Source organism: Lepidochelys kempii, chromosome 18, assembly GCF_965140285.1.
Source record: "Lepidochelys kempii isolate rLepKem1 chromosome 18, rLepKem1.hap1, whole genome shotgun sequence".
Taxonomy (NCBI): Eukaryota; Metazoa; Chordata; order Testudines; family Cheloniidae; genus Lepidochelys; species Lepidochelys kempii.
Genome location: NC_136397.1, coordinates 9,505,473 through 9,522,721, shown reverse-complemented (window position 1 = coordinate 9,522,721; position 17,249 = coordinate 9,505,473). Strand labels below are relative to the sequence as shown.

General features: G+C 44.5%; 1 protein-coding gene across 3 annotated transcripts in view; it reads left to right on the top strand.

Moving 5' to 3' along the window:
* The window catches only part of UBR4 (ubiquitin protein ligase E3 component n-recognin 4), a 113,852-nt gene that overhangs the window by 41,005 nt on the left and 55,598 nt on the right, over positions 1-17,249 (top strand). For 2 of the 3 annotated variants that reach the window (XM_073317114.2, XM_073317113.2), the window contains exons 40-55: positions 109-291; positions 631-789; positions 1,450-1,602; positions 2,461-2,688; positions 3,529-3,686; positions 4,950-5,121; positions 5,498-5,699; positions 6,694-6,857; positions 7,509-7,725; positions 8,194-8,410; positions 11,211-11,274; positions 11,764-11,898; positions 12,571-12,745; positions 13,755-13,895; positions 14,333-14,454; positions 15,895-16,006. In XM_073317114.2, the coding sequence (XP_073173215.1) occupies positions 109-291; positions 631-789; positions 1,450-1,602; positions 2,461-2,688; positions 3,529-3,686; positions 4,950-5,121; positions 5,498-5,699; positions 6,694-6,857; positions 7,509-7,725; positions 8,194-8,410; positions 11,211-11,274; positions 11,764-11,898; positions 12,571-12,745; positions 13,755-13,895; positions 14,333-14,454; positions 15,895-16,006 (2,602 nt within the window). Of the gene's footprint in view, positions 1-108; positions 292-630; positions 790-1,449; positions 1,603-2,460; positions 2,689-3,528; positions 3,687-4,949; positions 5,122-5,497; positions 5,700-6,693; positions 6,858-7,508; positions 7,726-8,193; positions 8,411-9,941; positions 9,975-11,210; positions 11,275-11,763; positions 11,899-12,570; positions 12,746-13,754; positions 13,896-14,332; positions 14,455-15,894; positions 16,007-17,249 lie in introns of all 3 variants that reach the window. The other variant, XM_073317112.2, reaches the window with a different exon arrangement.

Sequence of the window (17,249 nt, the reverse complement as noted above, 5' to 3'; positions counted from 1 at the left end):
TACCTTCTGGCCTTAAATTCTGTGAGTCTAAATGAAACTATTTCAATTGTTAAATCTCTGCTATTTGTCTCTACTTCTGTGTGTTCTTTGTGCTCCACAATGGCTCAGGTCCCAACTCTTGGCTCTCAAGAAGGTGCTTTTGAGAATGTCCGAATGAACTACAGTGGCGACCAGGGCCAGACGATCCGACAGCTGATCAGCGCTCACATGCTGAGGCGGGTGGCAATGTGTGTGCTGTCCTCCCCGCATGGGCGCCGCCAGCATCTAGCTGTGAGCCATGAAAAGGGCAAGGTGGGTGCTGAGAAGGGGACGCACTCCAATGGCGCAACAACCTAAAATCCATTTTAAAGTAAGATGAGATGATTTAAAATGTTCCATAGTGACTAAAGAATCAAGCAGACTTCCTACGGTCAGACTCAAGGACTCTGTAAATGACTAGACTCTTTTGGAAAAACCTCCCTGCATGATTGTTACTTCAGTTGTTCCATATTTTAGGGAACAAAAATCTTGCTTCTTGCTGCAGAGATGCTGAGACAGTACATTGATGGAGTCATATAAGAAGCTAGATACTGAGAATTTTTTTTTGTGGTACCAACCTTAGACAATTGACTTGATTTCATTATTTTGTAGATTACGGTGTTACAACTCTCAGCATTGCTTAAACAAGCGGACTCCAGCAAAAGGAAATTAACCCTTACTCGCCTTGCATCTGCACCAGTTCCCTTCACTGTACTGAGCCTAACAGGAAATCCCTGCAAGGAGGACTATCTAGCTGTGTGTGGGCTGAAGGTAAGGGTCTGACAAGCAAGAGAGTTCCTTTACCTCTGGAAATGTGACCTCAAACCAAGCAGTGCTCCTCTCTCCCTAAGCGATGGGTTGTGGAGTTCTGTTTGGCTATCGGAGATCTGAAGTCATTGTAGATGTCACTAATTCTAGTTCTTGAATCACTTGCTCCTAGTTTAGTTTTGCTGCAGCTTCATTTACTATGTCAATCCTATTTATTATTTTAAACCATTCTTGATGATGCCCAAATAAAACAATGATACTCAGGCCGACTGTCCTTTGTGCTGCAGAAACCAAGAAGGGTATCCACGTAAATAAAACTTCACTGAAATGGTTGTGTTTAATCTTAATCTGCAGCCACTTCTACTACTGAGCAATGGGTGGTGATTTTGTATTTTGTCAAATCAGTGTACAATTTCCGCAATTAAAGAAATACACCGCCTAAGAAACCAGTAGTCTCAAATATTTGAAAAAACCCCAGAAAAGACAGTTCTCTTGCAGAGTCATTCATCCTGAAAACAGGGATGCTTAATTTCTTCCTATATGAATCCATTATTCATGTTTGGGGCTAGGGAGAGGTCAATGGCAGGAATGATGCCCCTTGAATCTGTTTTTGCAGAAATAAATATATATATTTAATACTTGACTTTTATTTTCTTGTCTCAGGACTGCCATGTGCTAACATTCAGCAGCTCAGGATCAGTTTCCGATCACTTGGTACTCCACCCCCAATTAGCAACAGGAAACTTCATCATTAAGGCTGTGTGGCTGCCAGGATCTCAGACAGAACTTGCTATTGTGACTGCAGACTTTGTGAAGGTACGGTCACAACTTGTGGATGATCCCGGATTGACTTGGTGCTGTGCGTTGCTTTTCATTTCCCGTGGAACTGACGTGGGCTTCTGGCAGTCTCCAGAGTCATCAGTGGATGTCAGAATAACATAGTGCTCTAATTTACGAGGAAAATTTGAATTCTAGGAAGGGCATTACTGTTACTTCTAGTTTTCTAATATGTATTGCTATTCACCACTGTTAGGAATAGACTGTTCACAGAAACATAAAAACAAAGGCTCACATTTTCGTAAGTGACCTCTTATTTTGAGTGCCCAACTTGAAATATTTAAGATTTTACTCTCTCTCTCTCTCTCTCTCTCTCTCTCTCTCTCTCTCTGTGGTACTGAACACCTGCATCTCCCTTTGATTTCAGTTGTGGGTGCTGATACTTCTTAAAATCTGGCCTTGATTGTCTAAAGTTGGTTTCAGAGTAACAGCCGTGTTAGTCTGTATTCGCAAAAAGGAAAGGAGTACTTGTGGCACCTTAGAGACTAACCAATTTATATGAAGTGAGCTGTAGCTCACGAAAGCTCATGCTCAAATAAATTGGTTACTCTCTAAGGTGCCACAAGTACTCCTTTTCTTTTTGTCTAAAGTTGGACACTCAAAAATGAAGGTCACTTTTGAAGATGGGGCCAACATTTTCCCCTCTTCCTAACCTCACAAACACAGAAGAAAGAGGTCATTCGTAGATCTGAGATTATCTTTATCTCCATATTATGGCACCTGAATAATCTGCCCTCCGGGATCCGCACCATTGTAGGAATAGTTCCAGTCTGTGTTTATGCTCCATTAGGAAGAGCTGTGGGCTCACTGCTAATTCCCTTCCCTCTCCTCCCACAGATCTATGACCTTTCCGTAGATGCTTTGAGCCCAACGTTCTATTTCCTTTTGCCAAGCTCCAAGATCAGGGATGTCACATTTCTGTTCAATGAGGAGGGAAAGAACATCATAGTCATCATGTCATCTGCTGGGTACATCTATACTCAGCTCATGGAGGAGGCGAGCAGTGCCCAGCATGGACCATTCTATGTTACCAATGTGCTTGAAGTCAACCATGAAGACTTGAAGGTAATGGTGGCTTTCCCTACTAACTTTTTTCTCCCTCTGCTCCTGATGGTAAGAAGCAGCAGTTTCTTTTTCTTTCCCCTGATCTAGATCAATGAGTGCACTTTTTTCTGCAGAGAGAGAAATTCTGACACTGACTCTGACACCACTTGGAGGGTGGTGGTTGAGGGGGAAGGTTGAAATTAAACCCGTTGATCCAGTCATCTACAAAATTGAGCATGGTTTCCATGATTGGATCTGAAGTTATGCCCAGCAGGATTTCATAGCAGGAAGATGGTTGCAGAGCAGCGTTACTGTTGGTATGATGCACGGCTAATGGTGCATTAGCTAGAACGGATGGGATCATCCACCCTTATGCAGGGTCTGCAGAGACACAAGCCTTTTTTTGTTCAGTGTCAACGCTACTGTGGGCCTGGTGTGCCCCACCCAGGCTGGCTAGTTTAAAATATTTCCAACGTCCATTTAGCATCACTACCCCAGTCTGCTCTGAAATGGGGAAATAGAGGAACTACAAGCCAAGAGGAAAGCGCTTTTGGGAGCTGGAGATGAGAAGGGGTTAGCATGCAACATTCTCTCACACAGGTGCTGTCTCGTGCACTACCTACAGTCTGTCGGCGTGCAATCTCAGTATCTTATTCAAAAGTGTTTGGAGTATCTCATGGTGTGCAGCTTAGTAATGTTGTTGTTGAAAGTTGCATTCTCAAAGACCTTTGCTGTGTTATGTGATAGGTGGAAGGGCAGATGTTGAAATATTGTACTTGTTCAGGAATTTAAAAGCCTGACCACTCTAGAGCTTTGAAGATGTGTGTTTAAATATCAGTGTTTTTTTCCTTGTCCCTACAGGACAGCAATGGCCAGGTGGCAGGAGGCGGCGTCTCTGTGTATTATTCCCATGTCCTTCAGATGCTTTTCTTCAGTTACTGTCAAGGCAAATCTTTTGCAGCCACAATTAGCAGGGCTACACTGGAGGTACAGCGACTTTTCCCGATCAACATAAAGAGGTGGGACTGAGGGGCTGCCCCCCTCCGATTTCTTATTAGCTACAGTGGCTGTTCCCAGTGAAAGACGCCAGCTTCCACTGCCCAAGGCTTTATGTAGAGAACCTTCCTGCAGTTGTGTTATCTTACCATTTTATATGTCACCTCCTGCTTCTACCCTCTCTGTTTGTAGAACAGTAAGACTGAAACTAAACCCAGCTGCTTTTGCAGTGGGGTGTATGTTTAGTTTGCTCACTAGGATTTCACAGCACACAGGTGCCTTCAGAGCAATCTTACTGTCTGAGTGCAGAGCTTCCAATGGTGCAGCAACTAGAACTGATGGGATTATCCACCCTCGCAGAGGCTGAGGAGCAGGAAGCCTTTGTTTCCATTTGGCACAAGCACTGCAGTGGACCCTGAGCATTGTGCATATAAAGTCTTACTTTCAGGCTCCCCTGAGGGAAACCAATCTCTTATGCTATAAAAATGGCAAGAAGAAAATTCTTCTATCATTTGTTCTGACAATCAGAGCTGGGCATTCAGGCCACAGAGTCACGCTAGCTTAGCATGAAGCAGATATCTTGCATTCTATTTCCATGAATATCAGGTCCCAACATCTCCCTCACTCTAATCAAATGTGGCCTGGTCATTTTGCACAGGGGCTTTCACTTCTCTGAGAGTTAGATCTAAGTGGGATTATGTTCTTGGGGAACATTTTCCTGTGCTTGTCTGTTTCCTCAGTGTTCATCACATGGCCACGGTGGAGCATGGAGCACTGTATCCACTAACACAGATGCTTTGCTCTGAGACCAGTGCCCTTTTATTCTGTCTGCTAGAATGCTGACAAGTAATGTGGTGTTTTCCTATCACTCCCCTGCCAGCCTGATAAGAGAGCTCTCTAGTATAAGGTTAAAAAGATACTTCAAATCTGATTTAAGAGTAACTTTCATGTTTTTATGGTAGTGTCACTAGAATTTTATATACCAAACGAATGGGGAAAGATGTTAAAGAACAGGGCTGGGTGTCAGGACTTCTGGGCTCTCCGTGCTGCCACTGACTCAGCTGTGCAAGTTTTTGCACTTCAGTTTCCCCATCTGTAAAATGGGGATAATACTGACCTACCTCCCAGGGATTTTCTGAGGTTGTTTTAATTAACCAAATACTTTGAGATCCTCAGGTGGTGATTTACTTGTCTTACTAGCTGGAATGAGAATTTTATTTATTTAGCTTGACTCCCCTTGCAGCTGCTTCTTGAGGTCATGTGAGCCTGCCCTTTTTTTCTTGCAGTTCAAATGGTGGGAGCAAGACCTCCCCAGCACTGTGCCAATGGTCTGAGGTGATGAACCATCCTGGGTTGGTGTGCTGCGTTCAGCAGACCACAGGCATTCCTCTGGTGGTCATGGTGAAGCCAGATACCTTCCTCATCCAGGAGATTAAAACCTTGCCAGCTAAAGCCAAGGTGAGTATTCTCTATCTTCTGCACTTCAAATTGACTTTCCTGTGTCTCTGTTGCTGCCATTTCTTCCAGGTTTCCCTTGCAGTGATGTCTTACAGCAAAGTCGTCCTGGTAATAGCCACTAACACTGCACTTGAAAGTAGTATTTCAATACACAAACTGACTTTCCCCAAACCCACCCATGTTTTTAAGGTGTTTTCGACCTCTGTTTACTCTTCTTTCTCCCTGCAAAGCCATTGAATCTCTTGCTCTATTGTAGCCTCTGTCGGCTTGAGTACCTGCTATCCCTGATACTTGTGTGACACTTATGTGACAAGCTTGTTCTCTGAGGCAGCAACTTCTCTGGATCTTTCATTTGCTGGTGTGTAACCTGTTTCAGATCCAGGACATGGTGGCCATCCGTCACACGGCCTGTAATGAGCAGCAGAGGACCACCATGATCCTTCTGTGTGAGGACGGCAGCCTGAGAATATACATGGCAAATGTGGAGAATACTTCCTATTGGCTCCAGCCCTCCCTCCAGCCTAGCAGCGTCATCAGCATCATGAAACCAGTTCGCAAACGCAAGGCAGCTGCGATCAGTAAGGCTGCTTTCCTTTCATATCCTGTCTAAGTTGCCAGGAAAGAAATTAACAATGGAATAAATACATGGTCTGTGACCTTCTCCCCAGAAATAGGATCCTTCACAATCCAGTGAAGCCCCAAGCAACTCCATCAAAATTTTCCATTTAACTTCCCTTTCATGAGGAACCTATAACTTTTCAAAAGTCTTTGCCCATCATTCAGAAGTAGGACAGCTCTCTTCATAAACATGATCATCAGTGGGGGACTGGATGGCTAAGGGAGTTAGTAATGGAATAATGGAACCTTTCATTTCTAAATTGCTGGTTTGAATCTAGACTGTGTTGGTATTAAGCAGAATTCATTACCACCTAATGGTGATTTGAGTGTGTCTTGTCCCTAGTGGACACACATCCACATCACACAGTCTCTGCTACAGCTGGCCGCTTTGTCCGCTTATCAGAAAACCAATGACTGAATGAGTATGCAGATTGGATTACCCCCTCTTCGCTAGAGGCCAGCATGGAAGCACTTTGGTGGGATAATATGGGGAAGTGCATACTGCCACTGCCTATGCTATACCTGTTCTGTAAAGAGAACTTCAGTCTTCAAGACTCGCCAGTTCAGAACCTTTTGCCAGCGCTAGTCACATTTTTAAAAAAATTCCCTAGTGTCTAATGTTAACCTGTTATACAAGGGTAACTACTGAAAATAGGATCGCATCACTTAGGCATTTGGCTCTGGTAATCACCTTACTAGTAAACACCAGCGTTGGGAGTTATGGGGTTAGCATGGGATTATTTTAATCTTTCAGCATGAATCTCATTTGTATGAGCTGCAGATAAGCTGAATAAGAGGACCTTTCCCAATTGAGCATGGCACATGTATCTGATAAATGCATAACTAATTAGAAAGTTATAGCATTCCCAAAAGATATGCAGTCAGTCTGCAGTTGGAGCACTCTAGCTTCAGCTCTGTGTCTTTTTTTTTAGCCATTGGTGTCCTTTCTTTCAGCGACTCGCACCTCCAGTCAGGTGAACTTTCCCATTGACTTCTTTGAACACAACCAGCAGCTCACAGATGTGGAGTTTGGAGGCAATGATCTCTTACAGGTTTATAATGCCCAGCAGATAAAGCACCGGCTCAACTCCACTGGCATGTATGTGGCCAACACCAAGGTAAATCAGACACTTTGGGAGCTCTCTTAAGTATTTACATAATTCTGTCATAAGGCTGCTGTGCTCTTCATCTGATCATGAGCAGTTGTTTTTAGAAGCGTACGTTCTCTCTTGAATGACCGACCCACTGCCAATCCTGGAGGCTACTGGCCTAACCAACCCCATCAGTGACTAGAGGATGTTGTATACAAATTTTGGTTGGTCACCCAATCTGAGTCCTCGTAAGAGCCAGCTTGGCATCAAATTTACAACCAGTCGTCTGCCACTAGGAGCTTTAGCTTTGTACCTCAGCTCTACCACTCTTTCACTGTTTTTGGTTTTCTTGGCCTTTTCTCTCCTTGACTGCTATTTTTCTCTCTGGCTCCATTCTTCTTTCCAACGACAGAGCATCCATCTTCCAAAATAAGTAGGCCTTTGAACCTCATTAATCTGCTGCTCCACCCAGTCCTTCCCAGCAGGTCCATGGGGTTGCTACTAAAGTTAGGTAGTGTAAGAAGACAATTCCCAGGAAACATTCTGTTCCTATCATGGTGTAAACAGACCATCAGCATTGCAGTGAGGTAGGGCACAGGCCTTCCCATTCCAGGGTACTCGTGGTTAGAAATACCCATCTTCAGCTTTCCCTTCCTCAGTAATGATTGTCGCCTGCAGCCTGGTGGCTTTACCATCGAAGTCACTAACAACAACAGCACAATGGTGATGACAGGCATGAGGATCCAGATTGGCACTCAGGCAATTGAGCGAGCGCCCTCCTACCTGGAGATCTTTGGCCGCACCATGCAGTTGAACATGACCAGGTCTCGTTGGTTTGATTTTCCTTTCACACGGGAGGAAGCCCTGCAGGCTGACAAAAAATTAACCATCTTCAGTAAGTCTTTGGTCTTGGTTGCATGCTTTAACTACCTGCAAGCTAAATGTGGGTGTCTGGGGGCTGTTCCACTTCAGCTGTTAGTGGGCAGAGGTTCCACCAGGAATTAGTATTACTGGGACATAGCCACGGTTCTAATAATCCTGGGGTTCTGTAAAGTAGCTATTTATAGTGGATCCAGCACCTCATTGCAGAGGACACGTGCTGCACCTCTAGTTGAGTTACAAGGATTCTGTGCTGAGGTAACATGGAGGGAAAGACATTAGAAAATAAGACCAAGCTATGTTTCAGAATGGATGAGTGCTGGGTAAATTGAGGGGCAAACCCTCTCGACTTGCTTGTTGGATGTTTCAGAATGGATGAGTGCTGGGTAAATTGAGGGGCAAACCCTCTCGACTTGCTTGTTGGTATCAAAGAGAAGAAACCTCACTTCTGTGAACCTGCAAAAATCTCTCTTGCTCATTGCAGTTGGGGCTTCTGTGGATCCTGCTGGAGTCACAATGATGGATGCCGTCAAAATTTATGGGAAGACCAAAGAGCAGTTTGGCTGGCCTGATGAGCCCCCAGAGGAATTCCCATCTGCCTCAGTGAGCAACGTTTGTCCCCCGAACCTGAATCAAGGAAATGGTACGGGAGACTTGGAGTCTGCTACCCCTGCTGCTGCCAGTGGGACTGTCCTGGAGAGGTATCTATACATCTCTCTCTATATGTGTGTGTGTATATACATTGTTTCTATTTGCCTTTGAAAGTTACTTGTGTGTCATTCTTAGCTGGGAGCTTTTATACTGGTAATGAAGTGTTCCTCATTTTCATATAACGTGACAATTCTATCATGCCACCAAAGAGTCAATGTGCAACTCTTCCAAAATGGTTTCCTGCTGCTCCCCTCTAATCTCCCATGTGGAGCTGAGGATGGAGCTTCATGCATTCTCCTTCGCATTACCAATTGAGTCTGTCTGCAGCAACCTCAACCAGCCTCAGGTGGCTTCTGTCTTCTTGCCACCTTTTCTTCTTTAAATCTGGGATCCTTTTACAGCCACCAAAGATCACAAAAGTTAGAGGCTATTTGAACCTAAGCTCACTTCTGATGAGCTGTTTCTTCATTCCTCTTTTTAAGTTTCTGTGTGACATTGCCTGACATACATTCTCCTCTCCTCTTCTTTCTCTGTAGCAACTACTTGTGCTCGTAGGCCAGGGATTCCCATGCTTTTCAGTCTTGCAGTCCAACCATTATAATACTAGCTATTGCACGAGACCCTGTTCTGGGACTCATACAGTATCGAGGTGCGGGACATGCCATGAATAGGAGTTGGGAGTGTATTTGGTAGAGGACAGAAAATTTCTGTTGCTTTCTTTTTTTTCTACACTCAATTGTCTATCCCTGCCTCAGGGTCTTAGAGTCCGTGCAGCAGAGACTATGTGTGGCTGCAGAGCTAGTGGAGACAGAAGGCGGGAAAGTAAAATAAAGATAGATCAGATGACTCAGTGCAGAGAGAAACTAGTATGACTTAAAAACTAGCCAAATTCATTGCTGGTGTAACTTGACTGACTTCACTGGAGATGCACAGAGGTTAAGTGGCTCTTTGGAGGAAATTTTGAAAGGCCATAGGCACTTAAGTTCCTTTGAAAGTCACCTTTGAAAATCTACCCCGTTATATTTTAGCTAATCAGTACTTCTTTTTCTTTAGGCTAGATCTTTCCTTTCTCTTCTCTGCTGCCCTATCTCCACCAGGTGTCTCCCTCTGTATGGAAACTTGAGAAGTGGGACTATGTTTTCATAAAACTCAAAGCTAGACTGATCAAATAAAGTATTTTTCTTGCATCCACTTTATTTACTACAAAATTCCCAGCTGCCTGGTGACCCCAAAAATGGGCTATGGACCCCTCATTGGGAACCACTGTTGTAGACAAGAGGCAGTTTACTATGGAGAAGTTTGGTGTCTAGACTCTGTATCCTTAACCTAGCCTTCAGTAGTGCTTTTAACCACTTTGCTTGGCTTCTCTGTGCTAGATGGCCTAGAGCTCCTTTAATTTGTTTTGCTGTTAGGGAAGTGGTGTGCTGCCCAAATAGAAGGAGTCATGCTTGGAATTACTGTATATATCGCTCTCCCAGCTTCCTGACTCCCCATTTAATTTGCCTTTTGCTTAGAATGTGTTCTAGGTAGTTTTCTGTGAGCTTCACACATTTTTTTTTCTTTTTCTTTGCTCCCCCAAAGTTCTGAAACTGAGTCCCTAACCATCCTGGACCGGTTAGTATGCCATCCTTTTCTCAGCACGAATGAGTGTGTGTCAGAGACAGAACACATGATGTGGCTTTTGTTGACTGTTTATTTTTTTAAGTGATATCTGCTTCTTTACATTCTGGTCATTGCATGGCGGAAGATTTAGCAAAATGTAAAGGTGTGATGGATTGAGAATTTCTGCTGCATACAGTATAACTGTTGCCTGTTTGACACTCCTCAGCTCACTTTGTCCCTCTTTGTGCCTCTCTTTTCCCCCCTTCTATTTCCCCACTGGTTTTGTGGACACATGAGGGGAAATAAACTGTTCAGTTGTTTCTGTCAGATAAGTGACCAGAGAACTTGCCCAGTCCTCATATTGTTTCTTCTACCCAGTTTTTAATCTTATGTTCTGCTCTCTCTCCTTGTTCTTTATGCTGTGTCTCCTCTTCCCTTTCCCCTCCGGATCTGTGTAGCTTTGCCCCTTTTACTCTGTACGTTGTTGCTCTCTCCTGCTGTGTTGCAGTGCTCCTTTCAATGTGTCAGTTGAGCATTTTGGGCAGTCTCATTGAGAGGCATAGAGTAGTGCAATGAGGGAGAATTGGCACAAGACTGCAAGTCCTGAATAAGACTTTCCCTGTGGGCAAGCATTTTACTAATATGCCTTGCCCAGGGTCATAAGTGGTCGACTGAAGGCTCTTGGATTTGGGTCTCTTTTGTAACTCATGTTTTGGACATACCTAGTTGCATGCCTAGTTCAGTAAATTTTACTGCTGGAGCATTTGGGTAGAAACTCTAAATTGGAAAGAGTGCCCTCTGAAAATAGCAAGTGAGTAGAATCTTGCTCCCTTAGAAAAAGCATAACCGACTTTTCTCATGTGTCATACCAACCCTTGATCTGTAGTCATATGTACGTCTGTGGGCCATGGTGAATTGGTACTGTCAAGACAATCCAAGTTATCTCTGCCGCAGGCAGCATAAGGAAATGTTTTATCCTCTTTGGTAGAGAAAAGCCCCTGTCTTTCAGCTGTGGATTATTAAAGCAGTCCTAAGTTTGTCTGTGAGCGTGAGCCAGGTTTAACTCTGGTCTGTAACACAATGAAATGATATGCATGGTGCCTGTGGCAGGTTTTATCATGCTTTGATTTTGTACTTGGCATTTGTTAGCTGTTTCTGAGCTACTCATGACTGCAGCCTGCATAAAGCAAAGTGCTAAGGAGAGAAAAGGGTTGCTGTACTCAAGCCTGCTTTCCTTTCTCCCTTCAGGCTAGTAGTGAGTTCTTTAGAAGCACTGGAAAGCTGCTTTGCTGTAGGACCAGTCAACGAGAAGGCAAGTAACTTTCTGAATACATCTTGAGCTTTCAAAGATGCGGGAGGAGGAGTGAGATCAGCAGCAGCTCCTGCAGCCCTAGGGGCCTGATACCAGAAGAGAGCCGCATCCGTTTTGCTTAGAGCAGTGATCTGAAACTTGAGTTAGTGAAAAGCATTTGAAACTAGTTTTGAATGACAATTGGCATTTGCGTTTTATTGCTGGTGGGGGGGTTTGTGCTGCAGAGTGACCTGGTTTGTGAATACAGCAGGGTGGGAGCCCAGCAAACCGAAGAGGAACTTTCTTGTGTATAAACCTGAAACACTGTCTAAATAATAAAGGTAGCCTCATGTCAAAGCAATATTGAATCAAGGAGGAAACCTACATTCCTCGGAGGGGATGGTAATGTAAGAAGGATGAAGCAGGAGTGATTGAGAAGTCAGACTTGCATGCCCATAGCACCTTTAGTGGTACACTTACTGAAGGCTTTTTGTCTGTCCCCGGGAACAGGAAAAGAGCAAGGCTGCAGCCCAGGATCTGGCTACCATATTACTATCAATGCCAGCTCCCTCCAGCGTTCAGCAGCAAACCAAGAGTCTCCTGGCTAGCCTGCACACCAGCCGCTCGGCATACCATAACCACAAGGTAAGCTGTTTGAGGGTTTTCCAAGCCTGCTGTAACTACCCAGTGTCATGGCTGATGTACAAGATGCGCCCAAAGGGCATCTATTCTAGGCAACATGTGCCTGCTGGCTGTCTGCCTTCAGCTTCTGCTGCCTGCCTGTCCTTTCTTTCCATCCGAGAGTTCTGTAGTCATGACACTTTGAAGATTTTGATGTGAATCCATATTTTACATAAAGAGTAACTGTTAGTCCGGGAGAAACACATGGGTATCTTGGGACATTCTGAAGTTAGTCTGCAAATTATGTCCTATAGGTCTGACGTCTGCAAGGCAACCAGGTTTGAATCAAATACCATAGAACAATATCAGGTAAATCATGGTTATACCTGAAAAATCTAGTCCTACCATAAATATATAGACTACTGCATCGTCTAACCCAGTAAACAGCTGCAAATGGATACCCTGTTAAGTTTATATAGAGAAATGAAACTCCGTTCTCCAAGTGGAATTTATTTGTCACTGAGTACTTCTACTGCCGCTGACACGTGTCAGCGATGGTGGTGAAGAGTTAACAGGGAATTCACTTTTTAATGAAGGCTAAACTATCCCATCTACTCCCTCCCACGCTGGCTCTTCAGACCTTTGCTGCTGCTGTTCCCTTATTTCTCTTTGTCTTTAATAATCCTTGCTTTGCAGGATCAGGCCTTGCTGAGTAAAGCCATCCAGTATTTGAGCTCCTCCAGCAAAGAAGGGAAGGACCTGGACCCTGAAGTGTTTCAGAGGTTGGTGATCACTGCTCGCTCCATCGCTATTATGAGGCCGAACAACCTGGTCCATTTCACTGAGTCAAAGTTGCCACAGATGGAAACAGGTGGATAAACCATTGAATTTCTATTTTTGTCTGTCTTGAACTTTCCCTTTGGATAGTTGTGTATATTTTATGTTGTTTTGTATGTGCAGCTGCTTTATATAAGGGCTGGCAGTTCCCATATGCATTTTATCCTCAGTGGTTCATGAGTGACCAAAGAGATTTCAGCTCACTGAGATGTAAAGGCTCATGTGTTGTGTATTCTCTCTCCTCTCTCCCAGACTTTTGGGGTCTGCTGCCATCTGTTCTATATAGACGTTGGGTAGTCATTGCTGGGGCATCTAATTCAGAACATGTCATCGCGTGGTGCTGGTGGCAAGTGTCCCAGACTAGATCCAGCGCTAAGTCTTTTAAAGGGGTCAGCTAAGGCTAAAAAAAGCCCACTGTTACTGGCCTGGGGGAGGCAAAAGTCTGTCCATCCCCCCACTCCTCCCCAGCCTCTAGCAGCTACTGGAATTGTTGAAGTTGGGAGAGTTGGGGCTTTAAATGGGGTCCCCTTAACATACAAAATTAAAAATCAAGTAGAAGTGGTAGGGACAGGTCTATGAGGATAACATTCATTAGACATTTGGTAGCTTTCCTGACCAAGGCATTGGCTGCCTTTCAGCAGTAGTCAATGTAAAATTAACCCAGTGGTGCCTTGGTTGCTAACAAACCCTCTCCCCTGCCCTGCCAATAGTGATGGCAAGCTTAAAGCTCAACTCTGACAGTGAGAGATGTCCAGAAGATCTTGTGTCCACTGACAGATATCTGGGGAGTGGGGTGGCAGGGAACATGCAATGTCTCAGATTATTTGGGTCTCAGGCTATTTAGAGTATTATACGTTGGTATAGAAAAAGATAGGCACCACTTCAAGCTCATGATGTGAGTTCCAGATTTAAATTAATTTTTCACGTTTTCCCCTGTTGCATAAAACAGTGGTTTGAGTGTTACAATTTTCCTGACTTTCTGTGACCAGAATCCTGCTTTGTGAGTCTGTGTGGTTCTGATGGTTACTTTTCTGCCTTCACAGAAGGAGGTGAAGAAGGACAGGAAGCCCAGAAACACTCTGAAGGAGATGGGTGTAGTTTTATCATCCAGCTGGTCAACCATTTCTGGAAGCTACATGCATCAAAACCCAAAAATGCCTTCCTGGCTCCTGCCTGCTTACCAGGTATATTAAAACTGAACCTTGTCATTTGCCAAAGTGAAGCTTGTGTATTTTTAAAGCAGCCCATCTGAAATGAAGCTTGTAAAGGGATAAAATGTTTTGATATTTGCTTGCTTATTTCCCTGTTAAATTATATGAATAAATGCCGATCTAATGCTTTTATATCTTGTACAAATACAAAAAGCATAAGAAGTGATGGCGTACATACCTCATCATAAGGATGGAAGTTTTTGCTGGTGTTATGTTTTCCAAGTAATTATATTTTTTACACTATTAGGGAACTTGTCTGTATAAACTTCTTTTGGTCTTCATGCATTATTATTTTTTATAATGCCAACAGTGTGCTAGTCTGTTTGCAGACAGGTACAAACAAAAGAGCCCTTCCTGAAGCGCTTCGTCTATATAATAATTCACAATGCTACACTCTTGTTCCTATTTAGGTCTGACGCATGTTGAAGCCACAGTCAATGCTCTGGTGGACATTATCCATGGATACTGCACATGTGAACTGGATTGTATCAATACAGCATCCAAGATCTACATGCAAATGTTACTCTGTCCTGTACGTAATCTTTCTGTCATTGTTTGCTGGTTTCTTCTGCACCACTGACAGTGTGAGGAGAGTCTAACACAGGCAGGGTGGTAGGAGAAGGCTAGCAGTGTGTGTGGTGGAGGCTGTATGGTCAAAGCCCCATGTACTCTGTAGCAACTTCTGCAGTTAGCTTCTACAGTCAGGCCCCTAGATTCTGTAACTCTGGATATTCTGTGGCAGTCTCAGATACATTATAAAATGGAGGTTCTTGTTGAATTAAATGTGACTATGCGAAGCGCAATCAATGCAGTATCCCTGGTTTTATTTAATTTTATATTACATTCCATTTGTTCTATTTTGCCATTGACTTAATTTTATTGAGAACACAACTGACTTTATGGAAACTGGCAGGAAAGAAGCTGAAGTATTTGGCAGCTGGGGCTTTTGGTATGAGAGGTGGTTTAAGCACACTAGCTGTTTTGGCTATGATCAGCAGTGAAATAGATAAGTGACATTTTAATCGGTACCCATTATGTGTCGTAACTGGGACAGTTCATAGAAGCTCAGAGGAGCTATTGTTATACACTCTCTACAAACTCGGACGTACTGAATTGCTTTTATACTCGTTTCATGTTTTTAAGGTCATCTTTGCAACCTTAAGGGCTAGATGCTTTTTTTAATAAACGAAACTTTTAGAGGCGGGTACCTGATTTGTGATAAAACTCTAACACTGAAATCATAAATTACTCAGGACCCCTTTTATAGTATGTCCTTGGTCAACCTGTGAATTCCCAGTTTTCTAAAAGCAGCCATCTGTTAGAGCGTCATCTGATATCCAACAGTATTGTCCTTTGCATAATATTGGAGGGGTGTTGGGGCAGGAGAGGCTGAAGACCTCTGTTAGAGATTTCATACCAGTTCAGCATGCCAATGTAAAGTTAGTCACTCCTCACATTCCCTGTGATGAAATCTAGACATTGTAAGCTCAAAGTTGGTAGAAAAAAGCACAACGTAAAATATGCATGGGCAGAAAGAATGTTTGACCCGATGCTCAAACCACAAAACTGACTGCTGAGGAAATGTGCTTAGGAGCAGGAGGCAGACATAGTATGAAAACATCCTATGCATTTAGCACAAGGAATAGTGGAACTAGATCGCCTGTACTATTGGCATCAGTTGTGCCAGAGGTTGGTATTATAAAGAAGTAGAAATTAATGGTCAAGAATAGTGGTTGTAGTGAGGGAGAGAGTTTATACTGTATGCTTGCCATGGGGTAGCATGGGATAGATGATCATCATTGCCTTAGGGAACAGTGTAAAGTGTTACAATGGGGGAAGACAATAGCTGTGCTGTATGTTTGTATGATGACTAATAGAGAGTCAGCTGGGTATTTCTTAGGTGGATTCCTAAGGACTGTTAATATACAGTTAAAACGGGAGAAGGTTCATGACCAATCTGTTTACATTGTAGGATCCTGCAGTGAGCTTTTCCTGTAAACAAGCTTTAATTCGAGTGCTTAGGCCAAGGAACAAGCGGAGGCATGTGACGCTGCCATCTTCTCCTCGCAGCAACACCCCCATGGGTACGCATAGCCTTCCTCTCTGCTTTTGACTAATCTGAACCACCTTATGCACAATAGTTCATATAAGATCATGTGATGTGAGCTCATCCTTAGCAAGGGGAGAATCCAGTCCTTTAAAAACAACTCGCAAACCTGATTTCTCAAATTGGCATCTTGTGTAACGCTACGTAATGTAATGCCGTGTAATGCCCCCACTTAATATATAGCTCCACACAGTTTATCTAGTCTAGACTGCAGTAGTGCAGACTGTGACAACATTTCTGTCTGTACTTTCATGGGTTTAAAAGTTGGCCGTAAACTTTTGCTCCAGGCTAAAATTAGCCCATCAGGTCTCCATCCGAGAGAGATATTTTTAGAACTTAATGTCTGGTGGAAGGTGCCATAGTAGAGACAGAAGTATCTGATCTATGGCTAAATGGAGGACAATGCAAGTTTTCTTCCCACCATTGTACCTCTGCCCTATTTTGGAGTAGCCACAGCTATGTAAAGAGTGTGTATTATCTACCCATCCAGTTCTTGGTATGTATGCTGAGACTAGAACAATGACCACCCAGACAGCCAATTTATTTCATGTAGCCGGGGTGGAGAACCTTTTTTTCTATCAGGGGCCATTGACCCACATCAAAAATCAGTCGAGAGCCACACGCAGCTCCATGGGGCTAGGAGCAGAGGGTGCAGAGGCTCTGGTCTTCCCTAGGCTCTGGAGTGGGGCCAGAAATGGGTACAGGGCGTGGGAGGGGGCTTCAGGCTTGGGCCAAGGGGTTTGGGGTGCAGGATGGTGTGACTCCGGCTGGGGGTGTGGGCTCTGGGGTGGGGACAGGATGGGATGGGGTGCAGGAGGGGGTTTGGTGGGAGCTTGGGTGCGGGAGGGAGCTCAGGGCTGGGACAGGGGGTTGGGGTGCGGGTGGGAGTGCAGGCTCCGGGAGGGAGCTTGTGTGGGAGGAGACTCAGGGGGTTGGGGTGCGGGCTCCGGGAGGGAGTTTGAGTGCGGGAGGGGGCTCCAGGCTGGGGTAGGGAGTTGAGGTGCAGGAGCGGGTGTGAGGTACAGGCTCTGGCTGGGAAGCGCTTACCTCGGGTGGCTCCTGGGCGGCGGGGCTAAGGCAGGCTTCCTGCCTGTCCTGGATCCGTACTGGTCTGCTCCCAAGGTGGCCGGCATGTTGGGCCCCTAGGTGGAGGGGCCAGGCTGCTCTGCCCATGCCCACAGGCGCTGCCCCTGCAGTTCCCATTGGCTGTGGTTCTATGC